General features: G+C 37.5%; 1 protein-coding gene across 1 annotated transcript in view; it reads right to left on the bottom strand.

Moving 5' to 3' along the window:
• Positions 1 to 25,314, bottom strand: part of LOC121367999 (serine/threonine-protein kinase nekl-2-like) — a 28,015-nt gene extending 2,701 nt beyond the window's left edge. The window contains exons 1-10 of the mRNA XM_041492490.1: positions 25,073 to 25,314; positions 20,639 to 20,899; positions 19,837 to 19,937; positions 17,711 to 17,804; positions 16,602 to 16,724; positions 12,967 to 13,110; positions 6,362 to 6,646; positions 4,483 to 4,531; positions 2,390 to 2,435; positions 407 to 491 (exon numbers count right to left, since the gene is read on the bottom strand). Of these exons, the coding sequence (XP_041348424.1) occupies positions 407 to 491; positions 2,390 to 2,435; positions 4,483 to 4,531; positions 6,362 to 6,646; positions 12,967 to 13,110; positions 16,602 to 16,724; positions 17,711 to 17,804; positions 19,837 to 19,937; positions 20,639 to 20,899; positions 25,073 to 25,159 (1,275 nt within the window). The 5' untranslated portion in view covers positions 25,160 to 25,314. The remainder of the gene's footprint in view (positions 1 to 406; positions 492 to 2,389; positions 2,436 to 4,482; positions 4,532 to 6,361; positions 6,647 to 12,966; positions 13,111 to 16,601; positions 16,725 to 17,710; positions 17,805 to 19,836; positions 19,938 to 20,638; positions 20,900 to 25,072) is intronic.

Genomic DNA, 25,314 nt, shown 5'->3' with positions numbered 1-25,314 from the left:
CGAATATCATCAGCACCTGTGCCGATGTATCACATAATAATAATTATTGCTACCATTGTCATACTTCTCATCACCATAGTGGGGAATCCTTTATTCCCCACACTAACCGTAGTCACCTACATAATCATGATATGGAATAAAAGTATTATACCAATAAAATATGAAAATACAGGGCCGTATCCTGATCAAAATCCTTGAGGGGGGGGGGGGGGGCACTACTTTTTATAAACAAATGAAACACTATACAAATTATACCCTGAGATGTGTATGCTATTTTCTGCAGTAAAAAAAGAGAAAAAAGTGAGGTCCTCAGAGGGGAAACTGCCCTCCTGCCCCCCCCCCCCACCTCCGGAGGGTATGGCCCTGAAATAAATTTGTTTATTAAAATGAATTGTGATCTTTTTACCTTTAGTTCTACAGGGGTTTTAGCCTCCGACATGATCCGATATACTGCTACGAAAGTTTCCATGCCGATTTCACGTTGACAGTGTCTAAAAAGTTAAAATATAAAAAATACAGAATTACCAGCATAGTTTCATCAAATGTTAGCCATAGCTAAACAATTTTCACTTAGAAAATCGAAACCGAAACAAATCTATATAAATATGATATTGTTACTAAAAGTTGTTACAACAAGCTGTTATTAAAAGTCGTCATTGTTGTTAACATTACAAGAATTATCCCCGCCCCACGCCTTCCCCACTTCTATCACACACACACACACACACACACACACACACGTATATATACTCTTCAAAAAAAGAAACGCAAAAGGGTACAAATGGGTTATAACTCCGATTTTATGTTTCCTACCGGTTCATGCTTTGTGAATATAAGGTCATTGCATGTCCCAAACACATTCCCACGGTTACATTCGATAAAACGCAGCTACTGTACAATAAAGTTCCAAAATGTGAATATTCGCAAAAACGCAGCCACGTGCAAACCATGTCACCACTGCACGTGCGTTGTCTGCACGTGCAGCATGAACACCGACAGTATAAAAGTGCAGGGTGTTCGCTTGCCTGGCCTCTGTATCTGGCCGACAGTTGACAATCCAGGACATGCCACGTCTCAGTGAACCGCAGAGAAACAATGCCATCGGCCGACTAGACGCAGGCGAATCCAGAACGGCCGTTGCCAGGGCATTCCATGTGTCCCCAAGCACCATCTCCAGACTGTGGGACCGTTACCAGCAACATGGATCAACACGTGACCTCCGTAGATCCGGTCGACCACGGGTCACTACCCCCGGGCAGGACCGCTACATCCGGGTACGCCACCTTCGGGAACGATGGACTACTGCCACCTCCACAGCCGCAGCAATACCAGGTTTGCGCAGGATATCCGACCAGACCGTACGGAACCGCCTACGTGAGGTAGGAATTCGTGCCAGATGTCCAAATCGAGGTGTCATCTTAACACCACAACACCGTCGACTCCGACTGCAGTGGTGCCTGATTCATCGACAATGGCCTCAACTGCGATGGAGACAGGTGTGGTTCAGTGACGAGTCCCGATTTCTGCTCTGACGTCACGATGGAAGATGTCGCGTGTATAGGCGTCGTGGTGAACGTTATGCGGCAAACTGCGTGCAGGAAGTGGACAGATTCGGCGGGGGTAGTGTCATGGTGTGGGCAGCCATTTCACACACTGGCAGAACTGACCTGGTCCACGTGCAGGGCAACCTGAATGCATAGGGCTACATTGACCAGATCCTCCGGCCACACATCGTTCCAGTTATGGCCAACGCCAACGCAGTGTTCCAACATGACAACGCCAGGCCTCACACAGCACGTCTCACAACGGCTTTCCTACAGAACAACAACATTAATGTCCTTCCTTGGCCATCGATATCACCGGATTTGAACCCAATTGAGCATCTATGGGACGAGTTGGACCGACGCCTCCGACAGCGACAACCACAGCCCCAGACCCTGCCCGAGCTGGCAGCAGCCTTGCAGGCCGAGTGGGCCACCATCCCCCGGGACGTCATCCGTACTCTGGTTGCTTCAATGGGCAGGCGGTGCCAGGCAGTTGTCAACACACGCGGAGGCCACACCCGGTATTGACTCCAGATGACCTTGACCTTGGTGGTGTGTCCTATCACTTACTCACAATGGACTAGAGTGAATTGTGAACAATCCTGCAACATTTGGTAATTATCGGACTCACCATTCAATAATTAAATCAATTCTCCAAATGTTACGACAATGTGGTTTTGCGTTTCTTCTTTTGAAGAGTATATATTTGAAGATAAAATGAGTGTATTAATCACAGCTTTTATATTGTGTAATTGATCTGTACTGGATCATTTTAAATGTAAATTAATATTAACACACACACACACACACACACACACACACACACACACACACGTGTAACTCACTGTTGCAAAAGCACGATTTGTTTTAGCAGCAAATCTATTCGTCGTTCTGAAAAATATAAATTACAGGTATGCTAAAACACGAATCTTCTGTATTAAAAATATATATTACAGGTATGCTAAAACACTAATCTTCTGCATTAAAAATATAAATTACAGGTATGCTAAGAAGCCAATCGTCTGTATTAAAAATGTCATCGGCAACTAAATTATAATATTTGCATATCAGTATCATAAACAATTTATGGAACTCATTTGGGAATGGTAAATAAACTAATTCAAGCGAGAAAGATTTGGTATCAATTAAAATGTTATTATATATAGAGGGGTGGGATGTAGCCCAGTGGTAAAGCCCACGCCTTATGCGTGGTCGGTTTAGGATCGATCCCCATCGGTGAGCCCAGTGCACCACGACTGGTATATCAAAGGCCGTGATATGTGCTGTCCTGTCTGTGGGATGGTGCATATTAAATATTCCTTGCTACTAATGGAAAAATGTAGCGGGTTTCCTCTCTAGGACTGTGTCAAAATGACCATATGTTTGACATCCAATAGCCGATGATTAATAAATCAATGTGTTCTAGTGTTGTCGTTAAACAAAACAAATAAACTTTATATATAGTGTCATTTATTAAATGTTATTCTTTTGCAGTGGATGTAATTTCGTCATTTATGATGCAACAACGGTTAATGGTTTCATATGGTTGATTAAAATATAAAAACAATTGTTGAATACATAACGATCATCATGTTACAGCGGTATTCGCAATGATCACTCTTTATCGGCCTCGGTGGCGCTGTGGTTACGCCATCGGACTACGAGGTTCGCAGCCCGGTACCGGCTCCAATCCAGAGCGAGTTCTTAAGGGCTCAATGGGTAGGTGTAAGGCCACTACACCCTCTTCTCTATAACTAACCAAGTAACAACTAACTCACTGTTCTGGACAGACAGCCCATATAGCTGAGGTATATACCCAGGACAGCGTGCTTGAACCTTAATTGGATATAAGCACGAAAATAAGTTGAAGGATAAAGGAATTATCACTCCCTTGAAGTGATGCTAGGCGAGCAGTCACAAGAAGTTCAAATAAAATGTATTAAACAAATTACTGCAAGGCGATCAAATTGCCAAACTCCTAAAACGTTCGAGGAGAGTGTGGAGAGGAGCGGCAGCGATCATTTGCCAACCCTGGCGAAAACTGCTATTGCGATGTTGTATATATGCGTCTGACATCATAAAGCATGTCTACTGTTTCCAATGCTGAAGCCAAGTATTAATATTTAGGCAACGTCAGTTTGATGTTAGAACACATTATTATAACCAGAGCCAATAATTATTATGACCATCAGTAATCATTGTATCCCATACAAATGGGATCATGTCTATATTCCCTCGACTCTATGTTTCCTCAGCTAACCCTAACTTTAACCCTAACCCTAACTCTAACCCTAACCCTGAGGGAACATAGAACTGAGGGAACATAGAGATGACCCCCACACAAATAATATTAAAGTTTTGTTTGTTGTATCAAAGTGTTTAATAGGCTGATTAATCATGATATAAAAGGTAAAAGAAAGAAAAGTTTTATTTAACGACGCACTCAAAACATTGTATTTAAGGTTATATGGCGTTAGACATATGGTTAAGAACCACACAGATATTGAGAGAGGAAACCCACTGTCGCCACTTCATGGGCTACTCTTTTCGATTAGCAGCAAGGGATCTTTTATATGCACCATCCCACAGACAGGGTAGTACATACCACGGCATTTGATATACCAGTCGTGGTACACTGGCTGGAACGAGAAATAGCCCAATGGGCCCACCGACGGGGATCGATCCCACACCGACCGCGCATCGAGCGAGCGCTGTACCACTGGGCTACGTCTCCAATGTAAAGGAAACCCTCCAAATATACACATCTACACGTATCCCATGTGTGTACACCGTAATAAGGCTCCAAGTACACACTGGAGGTGTATGGAAACTTGGTTCACAACAACTTGTTTATAAGATTTGCACATTGCAATGAAGACTTCCCATTTCATTTGTGTGGAAAGTAAAGTGGAGTTCATCTAAAATGAAGCTTAATTACCTCTCGTTTCCGCAGACACCGAGCTTGTTGCCAGAGTGCTGACCTTTTCCTGTCAAAAATGGTGACTACACTTTATTGATAATGTCTCAACATTTATATCATTATGTATACCTAAACAATGCACATGATTTCAAAGGGATAGTAGAATCTAAGTTCAAGTATTATATATTAAAGAATATATCATATCAGCATTTTTGTTGTTGGTGGGTCTCTCTCTCTCTCTCTCTCTCTCTCTCTCTCTCTCTCTCTCTCTCTCTCTCTCTCTCTCTCTCTCTCTCTCTCTCGTGCAGATATATTTTGAATATGGAAAATTAATGTTTTGTCATTTCGAAATAAGGTGCTCACGCACACATACATACATACATATATACACATATACAGTGAAACCCATCTAAACCGGACATCAATGGGACCAAGTAAAATGTCCGGTTATCAGAGGTGTCCGGTTTTCAGGGGTCTGAATTTACGTAACTACCTTCCCTTCCCCATTAAATAGTTCAGCTTATCGTTTATTTCTGCTAATGATCTTTGCAAACTCTGCTTTATAAACCTCTCGCTTCTTGATAATGTCTCCAACTGCTGAATTTCCGATACTAAACTTTTCACCCCAAAATCTTAACGTTAGTTTAGGTTTATTTTCGAAACTTTTAATTATTTAAAGTTTATAATCGTGTGATAGTTCAACACGGCGACGTTTAGCTGGTCGTTTTGTTATTTTGAAAATCGATATGAAAATAAAATGTTACTAACATCTGTTCGACCATGCAAAGCCAACGTTACTGTTGTTTACTCTTTATTTAGCTAAATAAATGTTTTTAAAAGAGCAACAAATTCACACGATAGGAAGACAGTGAGTTAAATTCATTGTTATTTTTTTTCGATCTTTGAAGCAAATCATGTTACACGTTTGTGAAGGAATATATAGACCGTAAATCACCTTCGTGACTTAAAGCATCAAACTCAAATCCGAACTCGGCTTATCGTAACCAACACAATGTTTGTGTAAATTAAATATCTACGCTGGCGATGGGTCTTTTGTTAAATGTTTATTGACATGTTGCCAACCTTGCCTACTTAGGGGCGTGTAACTGTGATTACATTGATAATAGCAAACCCGAGCATGTGCACATTATGTGTTCGCAGACAGGTAATCCGGCTGGAGTGACATTAGGAGCAATTAGTGGTGCCACATTGACTGGTAGTGGTTTGGTCATTCGGTTTTCATGGGGACGATTTACACTAAATTGACACATTCGGACCGAATTGTTTGTCCGGTGTTCAGTTTAGAGGGGTTTCCGGTTTAGAGGGGTAAATTTTAGTGTTAAAAGATACGCAAATCACGGGACCGTGTAAAACGTCCGGTTTTGAGGGAATTCCGGTTTACTGAGGGTCCGGTTTTGAGGGCTTTCACTGTATAAATAAATACACAGAATTACATATTTTAACAATATGTTTGTATTCAAAAGTAGGTTGTCTTCGTTTCTTTTTATTTGTGTTATTATAGCATTAAAAGTACATTCTCACAGATGCAAATTTTTTAATTTTTTACGTTTTAAAAAAATATAAATAACTACAAATTAATAGAACATACATATAATCTGCGTATAATTAACATTAGAATAGCTAAATATATAGTAGACCTACATTGAAAATATCGATCAGGTACCTATTTGAAACAGAAGCAGTATTAATTGGTTTTTGCAATAATATAAAATTTATAAAATAGTAATAAATATGAAATGAAATATTTGAATACAATTTTTTATGGATGTGTGTAATTTAAGGTCTAATCTAAACATTCGCCAAAAAAAACAAAATTTTTATTTTTTTATTTTGTCATTAAATTTTTTTGGAGACTGCCCCTTTAAATATTCCTTACGTCATGTTTGGTTTTATCCATCATAGTATCCATGAATGTTTTGAATTCCTGCATTTCGATTCCTCCTCCGGTAGCGCCCTCTCTCCGAGTGACAGGCTTGACTTTCATCGGCCCTTTTCCTGAGTCAGGGAGGACTGTTTTACGCAACTTCTTTCTGTTTGCAGGGAACATGACGTCTTGAGCTTTAAAATTATTTGATGGAATAAACGGGTGAAGATTCACAGTTTGCGCCTCGTCTGTGCCCCAGGCAGTTTTGTAACCGGTAGATTTAATTATATCCAAAGGCTACAAACAACGAAAATAAAAGTACAGAAAAGCTGGTTAGAGACGTCCCAGATCTGAATGCATCTAAGAGTATCTACGATTTAAAAACTTAAATAAAGTTTAGTTAATTTACAAAGCTGTAACACATTTTGATAAAGTTACAGCATACTGAAACTAGCGTCTGTGACGTTAAAACAGGGAAATCTCCTTAAAATAGACTAATCGACTCCCTAACCGTTACTTCTCAGACGCACGTGCGTTTTTTAACATATGAAAAATGCATTTTATGGTATTAGAAACACCAGAATGACTAGAAAAAAAATGGTTGTACGCAAATGGATAATCTAAACAATAAAATATAAGCAATGTTTGATTTCAGTGATCATAAACGGCTGTAATAGTAAAACAATATGCCTTGGTCTCTAAGAACTAGGATCTGTCACTTTAACGTAGGCATGACTAGAAGAGGTGGCGGAAGAGAGTGGGTAAGTAATGTCCCACACCCCTTGAAAAATACAAAAAAGGCGACCCTTCACTTTAATGTCAAGCTGGCAAAAACTGTAAATTTCTAGTTGGCGAAAACTGTAAATTTCTATGCCAGGATTTATTTATTTTAATTTTTAATTATTATTATTTTTAAAAATTATTATTATTATTTTAACTGCACCCCCAGTTATTTCAAGTTGGGTACTGCCCTGCTTATATAAGTATACTACCTCACTTTACCCTGCCTTATCAGAGTCCAGTTCGAATCATGTTAAAATACGTTTTAAAAAAAACGACTTCAGAATAATATTTAAACAATAAATATATTAAACTTTATCCTGCAATCACTATATGTATTGTCAAGATATGATGACTTGATAAATTTCGATGTTTTTGGCCACTGACTAAAAATATAGCTTTTTAGGATGGAACTACTATAACAAGCAAAGGAATGTTGTATTGTTCAAAGTTGCTTATTATTTTATTTCCCGTTGATTGTTTTGATTTTTAGAAACCGTTTTCAAGACAATTTTTCATTTAAAAAGTAAAAAATAAATTGTTGTTATTTAAGAACTATTTTGTTTTGGTGTATTAATATTATAGGCGACAGGCTTTTCAACACGTGTGGGCATATTACTCCGGAAAACGGCAAACTTGTGAAATAAAATGGTTCATTTAATTAATTTTTCGTTTTATGTGGATTGCAGGATACATAAACTGGTTACTGTCTTGTGATATTGGCTTGTTATCACACAGCCATGCTTTCCGTGACCCATTAACCACTACCTGATAATCCGGTGTGTTATGACTAGATAACATCTCCGTTACTAGCATGATAACCTTGCCGTTGCTATGTGTTATCATGTCACTAGGAAATAAATTCTGTGCATGACATTGGATTAGCAGGCAAGGGCGTAGACAAAATGTTTTTAGTATTACGCACGCCGAAGGTGTGTCCGAGCGGGATGATTCGGGGTGTCACCCCCCCCCCCCCCCCCACCCCCACCCCGTAAAAAAATCGAAACTTAGGAAGCCTGTAGATGCATTCTGAGGCATTTTTTTTCTTTCTTTTTTTGAGTCAATTTTAAGAGGATATTTTACACAACAATTACAGACAGCCTCGACCTATTCCCGGATTTGTTTGCATTACGCACATGCGTACTGTGCGTAATGGGCGCTACGCCTTTTGCAGGTTAGTAGGAAATTAGTTCTGCTCATGACGGTTGTTTTCTCAGTTTTTATAGTAACATCCAATTACCTCTCATTTTTTCAATTCTCCATTCTTTGCTCCCATTCGGAACGAGTGTTATAGCCATAAATAATTGTTTTATTCGAGGAATATGGGTTGGGCACTAAAGAAAATTATTAGACATTTATGATGATTCCATTTTGCTATCAAGCAATAACATCAACAACAACAGAAAAGAAGAAAAAAAAAGAAGATTCTTTTTTTACAAAAACAAAAAAGAAACCCCCAAAAACCCCAACGAAACAAAGAAAAGCAATTTTAAAAAAAAGAAACAAATCAAACAAAAACAAAGTAATGTTTATGTAGTTAAAAGAACGAAAACAAAACACGATATTTTATTTCGATTCACTGTATTTTGAACAATAATCATTTTGTAGACGCTCATTTTACGACACCCCCACCCCAGTGTGATTTTTCAGATGTACAACATATGTATTTGTATTCAGCAATCCTATATTAGAATAGAGATTGCCAGACATAAATCGGATACAATTCGCAATTTTAGAAACCACAAAATAAACACTGATTTATAGCACTGATTATCAAATTTGTCTTACGTGGTGAAAAATTAACAGCAGCAAAAAACCCCAACAACAAACAAACAAACAAAAACCTCAAAACCCACGATAAACTAGGCTCTATGTTATTTAATAATCATGTACGTTTTATTATTATTACTGTTGTTGTTGTCGTGAAAAGGATAAACCATTATCTGATATAAACTTGAATCAAATGAACAATTTAAATTAATGAAAAACCAAAACCAAAACCGAACTAAAACGATTGATGATTAAAGTAACAGACCCTATTTTTGAAACATTATGACTGATGGATGAAATAACAGAATATAAGCTTGACCAAGCAATAAAAAAACTCAAAAAGAAGAAAGCCCCAGGAAAAGATAGAATTACAAATGAGATGATCACCAATCTTGGACAAGTGGCAAAAAAGAAGCTTTTGGAAATATTCAATCTCTCCTAGAAAAGTGGATGCTTCCCCGGAAAATGGAAAGATGCAATCATAATCCCTATCCTGAAGAAAGGCAAAAATAGAAATTACAAAAGCAGTTACAGGCCCATCAGTCTCCTCACCTCCCCCGGTAAAACGCTGGAAAGAATTATCAACACTCGGCTATGTTGGTACCTTGAAGAGAAGAACATTCTTAACAAGCACCAGTCAGCATTCATGAAACATCATAGCACAGAAGATCAGCTACTATACCTCACACAACAAATAGAAAATGCCTTCCAGGACAAGAAAAAAAACAATTGCTGCATTCATAGATCTATCAAAAGCTTTTGACAAGGTATGGAAAGATGGACTGCTTAAGAAGCTGACAAGCCACAACATAGGTGAAGACATGTACCACTGGATAAGCAGTTACCTAAAGGACAGGCCAGGAAGAGTATTCCTGGATGGGATGAAAGGCAACCTAATCAAGATCCCACGAAGGTGTCCCACAGGGAGGTGTTATATCTCCAACTCTGTTCAACATCAACATAAATGATGTGTCAACAAATTTCTCCATGTATGTATCACACGCTCTCCATGCAGATGATCTTGCCATCTGAAGCTCTGCTGAGAAACTAAACGTTGCGATGTGCCGAGTACAAGATACCCTTAACCTCATAAATGAGTGGTTCAAAATCTAGAAAGTTGAGATCAACGGCAACAAAACGGTCACAAAATGTTTTTCCCTCTCAAACAAGACAGAAACATACAGACTGTATACTGAGGACACGGATCTTCCACAGACTGACACACCAACATATCTAGGAGTCAAGCTTGACAAGTGACTAACATGGAGAGACCAAATCCAGAAGATGGAATCTAAACCCATACAGAGACTTTCCATCATGAAGAAACTGGCAGACACCAAGTGGGGAAATAACAGCAAAACTCTAAAACAAGTCTATACTGGATCAGCCAGGCCAATCATGGAATACGGATCATAATCCTGGACAACAGCAGCAAAGGGCAACACCTCTAGACTAAATAAAGTCCAGAATTCAGGTCTGTGAATCATAACTGGCGGAATAAAAACAACACCAATAAATGGAATGGAAAAGACCTGTTGTCTTCAGTCCCTAGAAGAGCGACGAGAAACCAAGCTTCTAATACACAACGAGAAGTTAAAAAGACTCCCAGATCACCCAGCGCACAAATCCATGCAAGAATGCTGCAGAAACAGACTGAAACTGAAACGTACAAGACATATAACACAATACCTAACCGGAAAACATGCTGACGTCATCTCAAAATATCCGAAACAGTGTGAACCACTGACAAATGTGAACGTATGGCAACTCCCAACAGTCAAATTCTAAATTTTTCTTGACATCCCAGGCATCACCAGGAAAGAAGATATGACACCAGATATACTGAAAAACCTGACTCTGGAACACATAGAAAAAACTTCAACAAATCAATCTGGACACATATATACACTGATGGATCAGCAGAAGAAGCCATCAAAAACGGAGGAGGGGGAATCTACATAAAATTCCCAAATGGAAATACCAAATCTATACCAACTGGATCACTCTCTTCAAACATTAAAGCAGAAGCAAAAGCAATCCATGAAGCACTAGTGATTCTCAGCCAAGAACTCTTCCCACCATCACATGCAGTAATCTTCACCGACTACAGATCAGTACTCCAAAAGCTCTCGTCTCCAGAAGACACAACATCACGAAAAATCTACACCCTACTGTCACAGCTATCAACAACCACAACAACATCTTTGCAGTGGACCCCAGCACACTGCAACATTGCTGGAAACGAAAAAGCAGATTCACTAGCAAAATGTGGAAGCAAGATGATTCAGGAAACAAGACAAGGTGAAAACAGAAGGAAAGATGGAAAACACTACAAGGGTGACAAACTATGGCACATGGGAGACACTTGAAAGATGAGCCCAGACTACAATCTTCAGACTTCGCACAGGCCACTGCCGCCTAAACTTCCATCTTCACAAGCTCAATATATGTCACACAAGCGACTGTCAATGTGGTACAGGCCTGCAAACACCAGAACATATCCTACAAGAATGTCCACTACACAACTCGGAGAGAAGCCACTTCTGGCCGCATGGAACAGACCTACATCAGAAGCTCTGGGGATCCAGGGAGGACCTGCAAACAACTGACCAATTCATGACTCAGATCGGAATATCTGTATGAGACAATTTTTACAAATTTGAATGAAGAAGAAGAAGAAACACTACGACGCTATTTTCACAATTATAGCTGTTTTTAAAAACTGAAATAAGACAATTGTTGGATTTAGGGTCATTCAGTTGTTTCTAATACCATGAAATGCATCCATGAATGAATGAATGAATGAATGATTAACGATAAACCCAACACGAAAAATACATCGGCTATTGGGTGTCGAACTATGGCAAATGCAAAAATGAAGTGATTAACAACATCAATATAAAATGCAAGAGGTCAGTTAAAAGACAGTGTAAATCCATGAAATGCAAATTTATCATATTGTTTTAAAAAAAATTCGTCTCTCTGAAAAGTAGCAGTTATGAAGAGCTCTAATCTACTTTTTACGGGTATTTCTCCGTTTCAACGTCACAAACTGTGTTATATCTTATCGCGATGTCTTACAGGGGGCTAGGTTAACCAAACTTAGTGTCCATTTTCAGGGGTTGAAACTAGGGTCTGCGACTTTAATGGACATTTCACAGAAATGATGCATATCAAGTCAACTTTTTCAGATATGCTATATTTGTTTCTTTCGATAAACATGTTTTGTTCTTGTTGACACTTCTTGCATAACAGTTTGGCATCATGATGCGAGAAAGTAGAATTGTGCTTTAAATCAGACCGATTCGTATACTAGTATATTTTAAACACATATCACATTTGAATTGTTTGTCTTTATAGACAGTCACAAGAGGTAGTTTAAAATTACTAATAAATTGACCCTGATAGACACAAAGAAAACATTTTGCTTCCTTTGAGGTTGAGGTTATAAAATCTTGTTTTGGTTATTGTCAGTATTGCTGTATTGTTTTTCACATGTGAAACGTATTGCTATCAGAGACCTTAAAATATATCTAATAAACAGTAATAATAGTGTTTGTTTTTTTTTGTGGGTTTTTTTTTTGTTTTTTTTGGGGGGGGGGGGTGGGATTGGGTGTGGGTGAATGGAACCTTCGCCCCCATGATAGCCCCTACCTAACTAGGTACAGCATCCCCTGAACCAGACCTATAGAGTGAATCTCACGACTTGAAACATTTACTGGTTGACAGCTCTGTGTAAAGCTTTCTTTATTATTTTTGTCAGAGTAATGCTAGTATCAGACTACCAACTGTCACGACGGAGTTGGTCAACTCGTTGATCTCACGACGTCCACGACTGTCCAGTTGCTAGTCTGAACGCTCTTACAACTCGATTCTCGTCGTATACAACTCCTACGACTGATTAGTCGTTAAGCTGAGCGCACCCGTCGTAAATTACAACGGAACTGTCAAGTTGACCAACTCCTTCGTAACCGTTAATAGTCTAAGCCTAGCATAAGTAGCAACAATTGGGTACACGTGTATAGCCCCACACACACACAAAAGAGAGAACACTCAAGTATACTAACGGGTTTCTTCGAAGAAGCGTATTCTTTAACTGGTGACGTTGAAATGATTTCGTCTGCACTCGGTCTGACGTCTACGTCTGTATCCGACATAGCAATGACAAGGTTTTTGAGTTCGTCACTGTAATTTTCAGGTAGAATTAAATTCTGTAAGTAGGAAAATAAAATGCAACTATAAATAGATCAACAGACTGTTAATAGTGTTTTACCGAGTCGAAACCATAACTACACACATTTAGACATAAAGCAAACGCACGTGTAAATCTAAACACACACACACACACACACACACACACACACACACACACACACATTCACACCTAAGGCCTAAAAAAACCCTTTCCAGGAACATGCCGAAAATTAGGTTGGATAGGTAAGCTTTTAAAACAAAATAGTGTTATTATTTTTACAAGTTTCAACTAGGATCTACGATTTTAATTTTGATATACAGTCAAACCTGCCTTCGCGGCCACCTCCATATGGCGGCCACCTGTCCATGGCGGCCACCCTCAGGTCCCCCCAATGAATTTTACTATATATTTTACCTCTATATGGCAACCACCTGCTCAACGCGGCCAGCGGCCACACTTTTGTCATAAAAAAGCGAAAATGAACCTGCTATCGCGGCCACAATTGTTTTTAGTGCAAGTTATAAAGAAATGTCGGCAATCGTAAAAAAAAACCGTAAGATGTTTTTGTTGATATAACCAATTGGCTTGATAAACAGCGGTCCTTTAAAGGTCGTCGGTCGCTTAGCTGTGTTCGTTAATTAACAAGTATTTTTAATCTGGATTAACGGTGCGATGTACTAGTCATCGGCGGTGGTCATTAAACGCAATTGATAAGAGGGTATCTAGCCTAAAACAACTGGAGTTAAACGTGTCAACTCTAGAAGGAATTAAATACTGCTGCAGTTTATTTCTGATATTTATTTTCAAAATGCCACCTAAACCCAGTAAGCCGATCGCGTTAACGTTTTTGCACATGTATATGGCTCCTTAATAGTTCTATTGCAACATACGTGTAATTGTTTTTAAAAATTCGGACTTATATATGACCTGCATACGGCGGCCACCTCTCTATGGCGGCCACTTTTGTCATGTCCCACGAGTGGCCGCCATAGACAGGTTCGACTGTATATATATATATATATATATATATATATATATATATATATATATATATATTCAAAATTAAAGTCGCAGACCCTAGTTTCAACTCGTAAAAATTAACACTATTATATATATAATATATATAATAAGAGCATTGTGTACCAAGCCATAGTGACCTGTGGGGATAAAATAGAGACCTATGTAGGGTTAACGGCGACCGATTTCAAGGCGAGGTATTCTAACCACAAGGCCTCTTTTAATCACAGCACGAAGCGCAACAGAACAGAACGGAACTTTATTACAGCCAGGCCGTTATGCAACGGCGTAAGAGGAACATCATGGGCGTACATAGGATTTTGAAAAGGGGGGTTCCAAAATAGATTGCAGAGATATTGGGCATATATTTCTATGTTGAGTAAATATAATAATGTCAGATATCAATATCAGATATATTAAATTATAAAAAAAGCGATTTCATACATATTCTGATTTTGACAAGATGGTTAACAGGAGGATACATTGATTGGTACATATATGAATACAAATACAAATACATGACATGACATTACATTATAAAGATATGTGTATTAATAATATAAATACATGATATTACATTATAGAGATATGTGTATTAACCATATAGATGCATTCTGCGATGTAACAAAGTAGAGGTATATTGTAAAATATAATTATTCAGAAAATTTCAGTTACAACTGTGTACTTTATAATTATTGGTATTACAATATATAGGTATAAATAAAATAAATAAATAATAATAATAATAAAAATTAAATTTTCATAAAATAACAATAAGACATAAAAAAATGTAATACGATTTAAAATATATCAAGTATAGTTCTATGTTGACCTTTAGTTTCATTAACTGGTTAATGTATGGTAATTTTGGTTGTTGTTGGGCAACGATATTGGGATTGGGAACTCTATTAAATTTTACGTGCCCCTATCCACAGAGGTTCAGGCACGCCCACCCCGGATTTAGCCTCTGATCTCGCCAGTGGCCAATTCCGGGCGGGGCGCAACGATACAGAACTCAGTAAACATATCTGGCACTTGAAAGAGAACAATCTTGAGTACGCAATCAGTTGGAAAATTCTATGCCGTGCTCCACACTATTCGAAAGCGTCGAAGCGTTGCGGCCTTTGTATTTGCCAGAAGTACTTTATTATTTTCAATCCTAAAACGGCGTCCCTGAATAAGCGAAACGAACTGGTCAGCAAATGTGGACATAAAGACAAATACTTCTTGAGTAATTTAACATGATTAGAAGAGACACGTTGCTGTAATTAATGTTCTATACAAATCACTCTGGTTTATGCACTGACGAGTGCAGGTTCGCACAAACATCGCGACCTGTACGAAACAGTATTGTATGTAAATAAACCATGGAAGTCAAAGTGTAATATATCCAAGTTATTATTATATGTGTAACCGATCTACTGTAACAGTATAGAGCACCCTAGCGGCACACCGATAACAAGCTTCATTTGAATTTATATATATATATATATATATATATATATATATATATATATATATATATATATATATATATATATATATATAATTAAAGTCGCAGACCCCAGTTTCAACTCGTAAAAATGAACACTAAGTTTTATTACTTTACAAACCTGTAACACATTTGTATAACGTTATAACAGAATGAAAGAGGAGTCTGTAACGTTGAAACGGTGAAATACTTTAAAAATAGACAAACACTCGACTCAATAACCGTTACATCTCAGAAATGCATTTTGTGGTATTAAAAATACCAGGATGACCTGAAACACTGGATGTACGGAAATGGATAATCTAAACAATAAAATATAAGTAATGTTTTATTTCAGTGGTCATAAACGGCTCTAACAGTGACAAATGTGCCTTTGTGTTTAAAAACTAGGGTCTGTTCCTTTAAATAAAATTAAAAGACATGACTCGAGCAAAACTAAAACCCATAAAAGAAACCACATAAAAATTAAATAAATAATAAAACAGCACTAGTATAGACCATACTTTACTAGAATAATAATCACATTCTAAAGGGACAGACCCTAGTTTTAGCCCATGAAAATGCACACTAAGTTTAGTTAATCTACAAACCTGTAACACACTTGGATAAAGTTACAATTGAGTGAAACATGAGTGTGTGACTTTGAAATGATGAAATACCCTCTAAAATTAGACTAAAACTCGATTCCATAACTCTTACTTCTCAGACGCATGTGCGTTTTTAAAAAGATGAGAAATGCATTTTGTGATATTAGAAACACAGGGATGACCAAAAACACTTCGAATGTACGGAAATGGATAATCCAAACAATAAAATCTAAGTAAAGTATGATTTCAGTTATCAAAAACGGCTCCAATAGTAAAAACACATGCCTTAGTGTTTAAAAACTAGGGTATGTCCCTTTAAGAAAACCAGTAGATTAATGTAGTTTAATTGATTTTCAGATCATCCTAATGTCTGAATGATTATTATCAAAAATAAAATGTAGCCGTACGTACCTCGCCACCGAGAAAGTTTGGGGCATCATGCATTTTATACAAGAGTAATAATTCTGCACCGTCGTGCGCTTTCTTCCTGGTGGCCAGCTCATATACAATACACCCCAGACTCCAAATATCAGCCTGACAATTAAAAACAACAACACATAACAGTAAATTAATGTTACTGAACTAATACCATGGATGTTTCTAGGTAGAGGTACTTTCTTGGCTGCTGCTGTAGTTGGTGGTGGTAGTGTAGTTGTTGTCGTCGTGGTTATTGTTGTTGTTGTGGTGGTGGTGGTAGAAGGGATTGTTGTACTAGTTGTATTAGGTTGTGTTGTAGTTGATGATGATGTCAGCGTCGTGTATGAAACAAAGTAAGTCTACAATATTTATAAAATATATCTATGACAATCTTCCATAGTAACATCCAGCAGTCGACCGAGATAACTGAAGATATTAAATATTACATATAAGATTAAAAAGAAATAAATCCATTGTATTCCTCCGTTAAACACTGCATTGTGTTTTGTAGGTCTTGTTTGTTTGTTTTTATGAGGTGGAGGTGTGGAGAGAGATCAGCAAACAAATCACACCCATAAACTTAACATATCCGCTGCTAGAGATCTGATTTTGTGATAGCTTTGTTGTTGTTTTTTTTGGGTTTTTTAAAATCAAATATCGGCTTTTGGGATATCATTTAATTTTCATAAAGAAGGTTTTATCGAAAATACTATAAAATACATCTTTCTTTGAAGAAATAGTGGGGTTTTTTTCTTAAATGTTTATTGTTTCACTTTAGCGAATTTGAAAGGCAAGATTTTCTTAATGCATGTTAAAACAATGTTTGTTTGTTTGTTTTTTGGGTTGATTTGTTGTTGTCTTTTACCCATTAGATTAATCACGAATTTTGCATCGCAAATTATTTCTCTATTAAAGTCAATTAAACATGTATTAATTGTATTAACATGTTTTGAAATGAGCATCTGGATGCAATCATGAGCGACACCAAATCAATTCATGTAGTACAGGCGAGTCATTGTCCGCGGAATTCTTGTCCTTGGCTACATTATCGTGATTTAAACAGCATTTGATTGACCGTGCTTTGAAATGCAGGTGAAATTTACCTTATGGTTATATCCATGCTGGAAGAAAATTTCAGGACTCATATAACACGGGGTACCCGCAACTGTGAACGCCAAATTATCCGCGTCCAGTTCCCTGAAAAGAAGTTTGTTTTGTTTAACGACACCACTAGAGCACATTGATTTATTAATCATCGGCTACTGGATGTCAAACATTTGGTAATTCTGACATGATATAGTCTCACAGAGGAAATCCGCAACATTTTTCCATTAGTAGCAAAGGATCTTTTATATGCACCATTCCACAGACAGGATAGCACATGCCACGGCCTTTGATATACCAGTCGTGTGCACTGGCTGGAACGAGAAATAGCCCAATGGGCTCACCAAAGGGGATCGATCCTAGACCGACCGCGCATCAAGCATCGAGGACTCTTTGACATATTCTTAATGTAAATTATATAAAACAAGTTTTGAGGTAATTGGATCACTTATGACCATTTCACTCATACTGTTATATTGTTATATTTACGTTTCATACTTTCTGCGCCATTAATACAATTTACCTTGCAATAATCATCGAAAACTAAATAACATGTTATAATAAATTCATATGGGTACACTGTCCAACACACAAATACAAATGCATGCACTCGAGTTTGGCTTTTTAACATTTGTACCGGTCTCTGCAGTTTGATATGCAGTTACATTTGATTAGTTCCCGACAGTACTTTGAAGCCTCCAGAAGTATGCTTCATACAGTTCTTTTTTTAACCCGAGTCTGCTGCTGATTGAAAGTTAAAGTTTGTTTTGTTTAACGACACCTCTAGAGCATATTAATTAATGAATAATCGGCTAATGGATGTCAAACATTTGTTAATTCTTATTCGTAATCATCAGATGAAATCCGCTACATTTTTCTATTAGCAGCAAGGGATCTTTTATATGCACTTTTCCGCAAATAAGAAAGCACATACCATGGCATTTGACCATTTGTGGTGCACTAGTTGGAACGAGAAAACCCCCAGTAACATTAATGGATTCACTCAGGTGGTTCGATCCTGCGACGCAAGCACTCCAGGCGAACGCTCAACCGACTCTCTTTGTGGCCTGGCTGGTATACTGGCAGTTTGATATGAAGAAGTAAAGCAGCTTGAGTTGGTGGAAATGTTTTTCTATTTGGCGATTCCCATATGCAAACACATTCCACTGGCTTCATTTACTTTAGACAGTTGTGAAATGTTGCTGTAGAGCACGACAAAGCATTCTATTTCGTCCATTTTCATTTCTCTGATAAATGGCTTTGCGCCTTTGACAGTTGGTCAAATGGTGGATGAAGAGGTGGTATTGATGTTCAAACATCCCAAACAATCTATTCTTCTTTATCCCATTGAAGGCAGAGACTCTTCCATATACGGAGATTGCATCAAATAGAAGTAATCCTCATGCTCTTTGTCATCCCGGTTTATTCGCGCTGGTTTGTGTCTGCATATATTTGTACCACGTTTTTCTACCACGGCCAAACACCACCCACAGTTCACATCCCTCAACTACAATTACTGTTTCAACAGCTAAGACAGCTATGTCTATGTCTGGAGCAAATATGCACAGAAAATGTTCCGTCCTTTGATTATGAAACAGAGAATATGGAAAGAGTAGATACTGTATACAGGGTTCGACAAATGCACTAGCCCTCGATCCTGGCTAGTGAATGTTTTATCTGGACTAGTAGAAATTATCAACTGTATACATTTACTATAATACATAGGGCACTAGCACATATACAAAGACAACAGCCTGAAATCATATGTTACACAGTGTCACAGTGGTGGACAGCACCACGTGAAACAACCATTTCATCAATACAGAATACATTAAATCCGTAACAGTAGAGAGAAATGACCATCGATGTTTGGTGCCAAATTTATAGACTCTTAAAATGTTTCGCTAACCCGGAAATGCAATTTCACGTAATGTAAAGTCGAACTGAGTAAAGATTTCACTGATAATGTATAACATTGGTAATAAGCGAATACAATTTAGAATATAAAACAAATATGACGGTGGTTAATTTTTCCCTTTTCGATTAACATGAATGAAAACTTGTTTAATAGTTTATATATTTGACGCCACATAATCCCTGACCGATTCCCTTTAAAAGCAATTACCTGGCAATGCCAAGGTCACCCAGTTTAAGATTGGCGTCTTTCGACAAATAGATGTTTTCTGGTTTCAAATCTCTGTGAATGATGTCCATGGAGTGCATGTACTGTAAATAATTATTTTGACATAAAATTAAAACTGATGACACGAAAAATAAAAAAGAATAATATAGTTAACGGAACTATACTGATTGTGTAGCCATCTAAATAATATATTAATCTACTAACATGCAATACATCGGAGTAATACTATAAAACCTATAAAACGTTTAAGGGGCCATTCAAATATTACGTTACGCTCGAGGGGCTCAGTAGGTGTAGGTCCAAACGTTATGCGGCGTTACAGGTGGGTCTACTGACCAGCGTTACGTAACGCTCAGTTATATTACATAAAAATTTGTTTTGTGCTCTCTCTTAAAATAAAATAATATTCATCAAATGACTTATTAGTGAAAGTGTGTATATGGGGGGGGGGGGGGGGGGGGGAGGGTTCGTGCGTCTCCAAGCGTTACGTAATATTTGGGGGTCGTATTGTCTGGCGTTACGGAGCGTTACATGGGGGTAGGAGGGGTATCTAATTTTGACCAAAATATGATTGTGTAATATTTAAGGGCCCCTAAACTATACGGGGAGTCATATTGTGTATACCAAAAAATAACTGCGGTCAATTCTTAATTAATACATGACGTTATGAGTTAAACATAAAGACAAATAATGCCACATTATTTAATTTCTTCTTATTAGTGGTGTTGGGCCAAAAAAGACCTCCTGTCACATAACCCTCATATTATTTTGGAAAGATCCTTACCCAAAGTGCAGACGACATCTGCCACATCCAACAGACGACAAGTTCTTCCGGTAGTTGTTCCTTAGATTCTCTAAGAAACTGAGACAGATCCCCGCCGTCACAGTACTCTGTGAACAGGAAGATGTTTGTGCCCTTCTTGTATGATGCGATGTACTGAACCACGTGGTTGTGATCGAGTTGTTTCATTAATTCAACTTCCTGTAAGGCCTTTTCCAACAAATCGGATCCAAATTTCCCGAGGTCCACAACTTTGAGAGCATACTGTGGAATAAACACGTTATGTATCATATCATAGTTATATATTGCATTATCGGTAGATTGAAGATATGACATAAATACATTTTCTTACACACCCGTTGGTGAGAACACCGTGCGTTATTTATGACAACACATAACCTGTTTACACACGTACGTTTGTTAACAATTTCAAGACAAACGGCAAGCTGTTCTTAGACGATGACCAGGTCACCAATGCCATACATCCAATGAAAAACAACACGATGGAAATAGATTACACTGTGACGTATAGTTAACCTGACAATCATGTGTCTGTGACGCGTAAATCAGCTACAAGTGCAAAGCGTTGTAAATATATTTTAGTCAAAAAAAATTTGAAATGTGCTAAAAACCTGGTTTTTTAGGTATATAATTTTGTTTTTTTGAGGATATGTAAATTGGTTTAAAAACGTATCAAACTGGCTTTCTCTCGTTAGATACATTTTAAAACAACTCGTTGTGAGATAAATGGTATCTAACGGCCACTCATGTATTATTCTCTATATGTTACCCATATGGTTAAAACTATCTTGGTAAATATCAAAGCACTAAGTCCCATTAGAACGCCAAGTGGGCCGTAACACTTTGATGTCACCGATTGGCGCACTACAACCTTACAGGAACGTCAACCAAACAAGTTAGTCCAATACTGATGAAAAAGTTTTTAACATATATCTCATTAAATTGATATAATTAAAAACATTTCCATCTATACACTTTGCGGCAATCAATTTAGTTAAAGGGTGCTTACCGTTGTGTTTATAACGATGAATTAAAGACAAATAATCCATGTTTTTTCCCTCCCTAGGAGTCATATAGTCTTCAACCAAAAATATATGTGGTAAGTTCTTAAATGAACAGTGGTGGATCCAGAAAATCCATTTGGGGGGGGGGGGGGGGGGGGGGGGGAGCAGTGACATGAGGTGGAATGCCAAGGGAACTTTGGGGGAGGTTTGGAGGGAGATTGTAACAAAATTAAAATATATAATAAAATTATAACGATCGCAAAAATTTAGGGGGGCCATGGTTTGTATTGTCATTTTAGCATATCCTTAAAGGTAGGGTCAACTCAAAACAAGAGCCTTATGTGTTGGAAAGATGCATACCCGGACCACCAACACATACTGACACTTTAACAAATGAAAAACGCGTAATTTTAGAGTTAATAATAAAAAAAAAATATTCCTGCTAACTGGCAGCCATTTTGTTTCGTTTTTGTGACGACCGGTGGTATAGCTTGGGGCGAAATGACGTTAGCTCCGTCCATCTCTTCAATCCACAATGTAAACAAACGCTCTAATTTACGACAAGGCGCTTCGCTTTCATCAACCTGACTTGTAAAACAACATATATGACTTGATAGTATAATAAACTATTTAACTAAATATATTTCAATTTGCATCAATAGAACGAAACGGAGTTACAATATTTTTCTTTTTTAAAAAATCCAAAGAAAAAATGCATATTATTAGGCCTATTGGTAGGTACCCTAGGTTCGAGCTAAAACGACCACTCACGATACCCAAGTGATACTTTTCTTCTTTTCTTTTTTTTGGGAGGGGGGGGGGGGGGGGGGGGACGACGTAATTGGTAAGTTTTGTGATTTTAGATGGAAAAGTCTACTTAATCAAGGGTTTTACAGAATTACTTACAGTAATAAAACAGGATGGCTGATAATGCCCATTACGATTGGAGGGGTATCCGTGCGGTTACCACACAATACCCTGTGATCTTAATAAAAGAGGCACGTCTTTTTAGTGTGTTTAGACACAGTGTCTGGGGACCGTCTAAATATACACCTGCCAATCAGGAACCACAGGTACAGGCCACGGAGAGAAAGACCAATTAAACAAGAAAACACTCCGATTATTATTTCAGTACATGGATTAATTTATGTACAAACCATAATACAGTTACTTCAAGACTTTGATAATGGTGGTTTATTTTGTATTGAAAAACAATATATAATTGTTCCTGGTTTACTGGGATGGCTATTATTACAGAACATTGCGATGCATTCGCAAAAATCTGGTATGTTTCGTTTCTTTAGTTCGAAGACTAATTCCTGACGTGACACGTTAGGTATTACGTAACCACCAGCTCGCCAGAGGGCGTATTCAATGGGATGGTACAAAATGGCTGCGCCCGTTATATATCATAGCCGTCACATTTAACCGTTTTATTAATTAACTATATGATTATACTTGTTGATATTAAGCAATAATGTGCATTATATATCGTTGAAAACGCATACCAGGCCAAATGGTCTTAATTGTCCCCTCCTTTACGTTGACAAATTATATTTGAGGAAAATGTGAATTTTATTTTTTATACCTGATGATTTGCAGAAATAAAACAAAATTACAAATATGTATCCAACCTCTGCAAATAAGAAAATGACCACGGCCAAAAAAAAAAGAAGAAAAAAAAAAGTAAATGAAAAATAAATAAATAAATAAAAATATTGAGGTAAAAATATTGTCCACGGCATTTTGCAAGTTAATTATACCGTTAACATGTTTCCAAATCTGAATTGTAAATAAATCTGATGAGGAGTTTGTTATTTGTTTTGTTTACAAAGTGACCTAACAGTTAACACGCGAATGACACGTGCACGATCAAGAACAATGGGGTTGTAAAGGGATGACAATTTATCATGTACAGCATAGTCAGTCTGCAGTGACGTGCCAGTGCAATCTTTATCTTTTAATTATATTACATCAAAGTGTCAGAATATATTTAATGTGATATAAAATTTAAAAAGTTTTCTTTAATAACGTCATAATTTTTATCAGGAAATCTGTCACCAATACTGAATGCCCCCTCCATCCCTCCCCGTCCCACAACCAAGTAATTGGTAAAGTTTGAGTTTCTATATATGTACATGTATATTTACAAATATCTCGTCATCAGGCCGACCATAACACTTCAAGTGACTAGAAGGAGTGTATGTTGAACATTTTACTGAAAATAAAACACGCACACTGCACCATAGCTACGGTTCAACAATAAATAAGCTGTCATCCCTTGTAATAATAACGGTACAGTTACTGTTTTGATATTTACTTTTAATCTTTTTTCAGTTCACTAAGTATATTTTATGTTTAATAATAATGAAACAAGAGTACCGGTGAGGTACATGATACGCCCGTCAGGAGTTTGATGGAAAACCATAGATATTAATATTTGTAAGAAGCCTAAACTGGATTAGGAAATAAAATGAAATTTAACCTAATACAAATATTAGAACGACCAGAAACACGTTTAATATACAGCTACTAATATATTATGCAGAAAAATATATTTGATATGTAATTACAATCGTTAAAAAGTCTCTGTTAGTTGATAACGTATTAAAAATTGCAGCAAACTCAGGAATGCCCCTTTAACCAGTATTTGAGACAATGAGCTTGTCTCCTAACCAGCAAGGAAGGAACTGTCAACTCAGCATGCAGACTATCTATGGGCATGCAGACAAATACTCTACCAATTATTATAAGAGCTTGATTTTGAATTAAGTGGTTTGTTGAGAAGACTGGTAGGTTCACAGCCAAACGTCTGAGAGCCACATTGTAGTCTGGCCAATATGTTGAGAGTTGTAAATCATGAGAAGAGGTTTCTGTCGCTCCCCCAGTCTGTATCAGAGACCGTGTGTATAGCCTCCGCTACCTATTTGTGCTTAGTATGTATTCCTCCTGTTCCAGATGATTCGGAAATATGGATCAATCAAATATTTATTTACCGCCCATATATACATTTTTGCTGTGTATATAGCCAGCTCGCGTTAGCGGAGGCTATATACACGGCCATCGTATATATAGCCACTTTGTATATCAACACCGTTTAGTTAACGATCGTTCATAAACCACCACACAAATAAAACTCCAGTAAATACACCAAGCCTAGTAATATCAAACTTTATAACAGCGATTAAGTCTTTAAAAAGATTCAACTAAAATTAGCCAAATAAAAGTTGTACAATTGGAAAGCTCTAGAATGGAGAGCACGGGCGTTCCGGGAAAATACGTCTTTTCCGTTCAATAACTCTGGCAGTAATCACTGTAATGGATACGTATGCTTGTACAGTAGACAAATACAGGACAAAACTGCGTATGAATACAGTTTACCGACATGTAAACAAAACTCTTGTATATTTACTTGATCTCCGTCGCTCGTGTCTTTTACAAGGTAGACGGCAGCAAATCCTCCTCTCCCGATCAAACCTTCAAACGACAAGGCCGACATATTGTTTTTGTTTTCTGTTTTCTTTGTTGTCAGGTTTGGGTTTTTTCGTAGCTTTGAAAGGGAAAATCCCCGTCCAACTGGAAATACTTCCGTGTGTGTTATCAGATAATGGGACAGTGAACAAGTTAAAGTTCAAGTTTTTTCTTTACATGAAC

Source organism: Gigantopelta aegis, chromosome 3 (genome assembly GCF_016097555.1).
Source record: "Gigantopelta aegis isolate Gae_Host chromosome 3, Gae_host_genome, whole genome shotgun sequence".
In the NCBI taxonomy this organism is placed as follows: Eukaryota; Metazoa; Mollusca; class Gastropoda; order Neomphalida; family Peltospiridae; genus Gigantopelta; species Gigantopelta aegis.
Note: the sequence above shows the minus strand (reverse complement) of the source record. Positions and strands in the feature narration are given on the sequence as shown.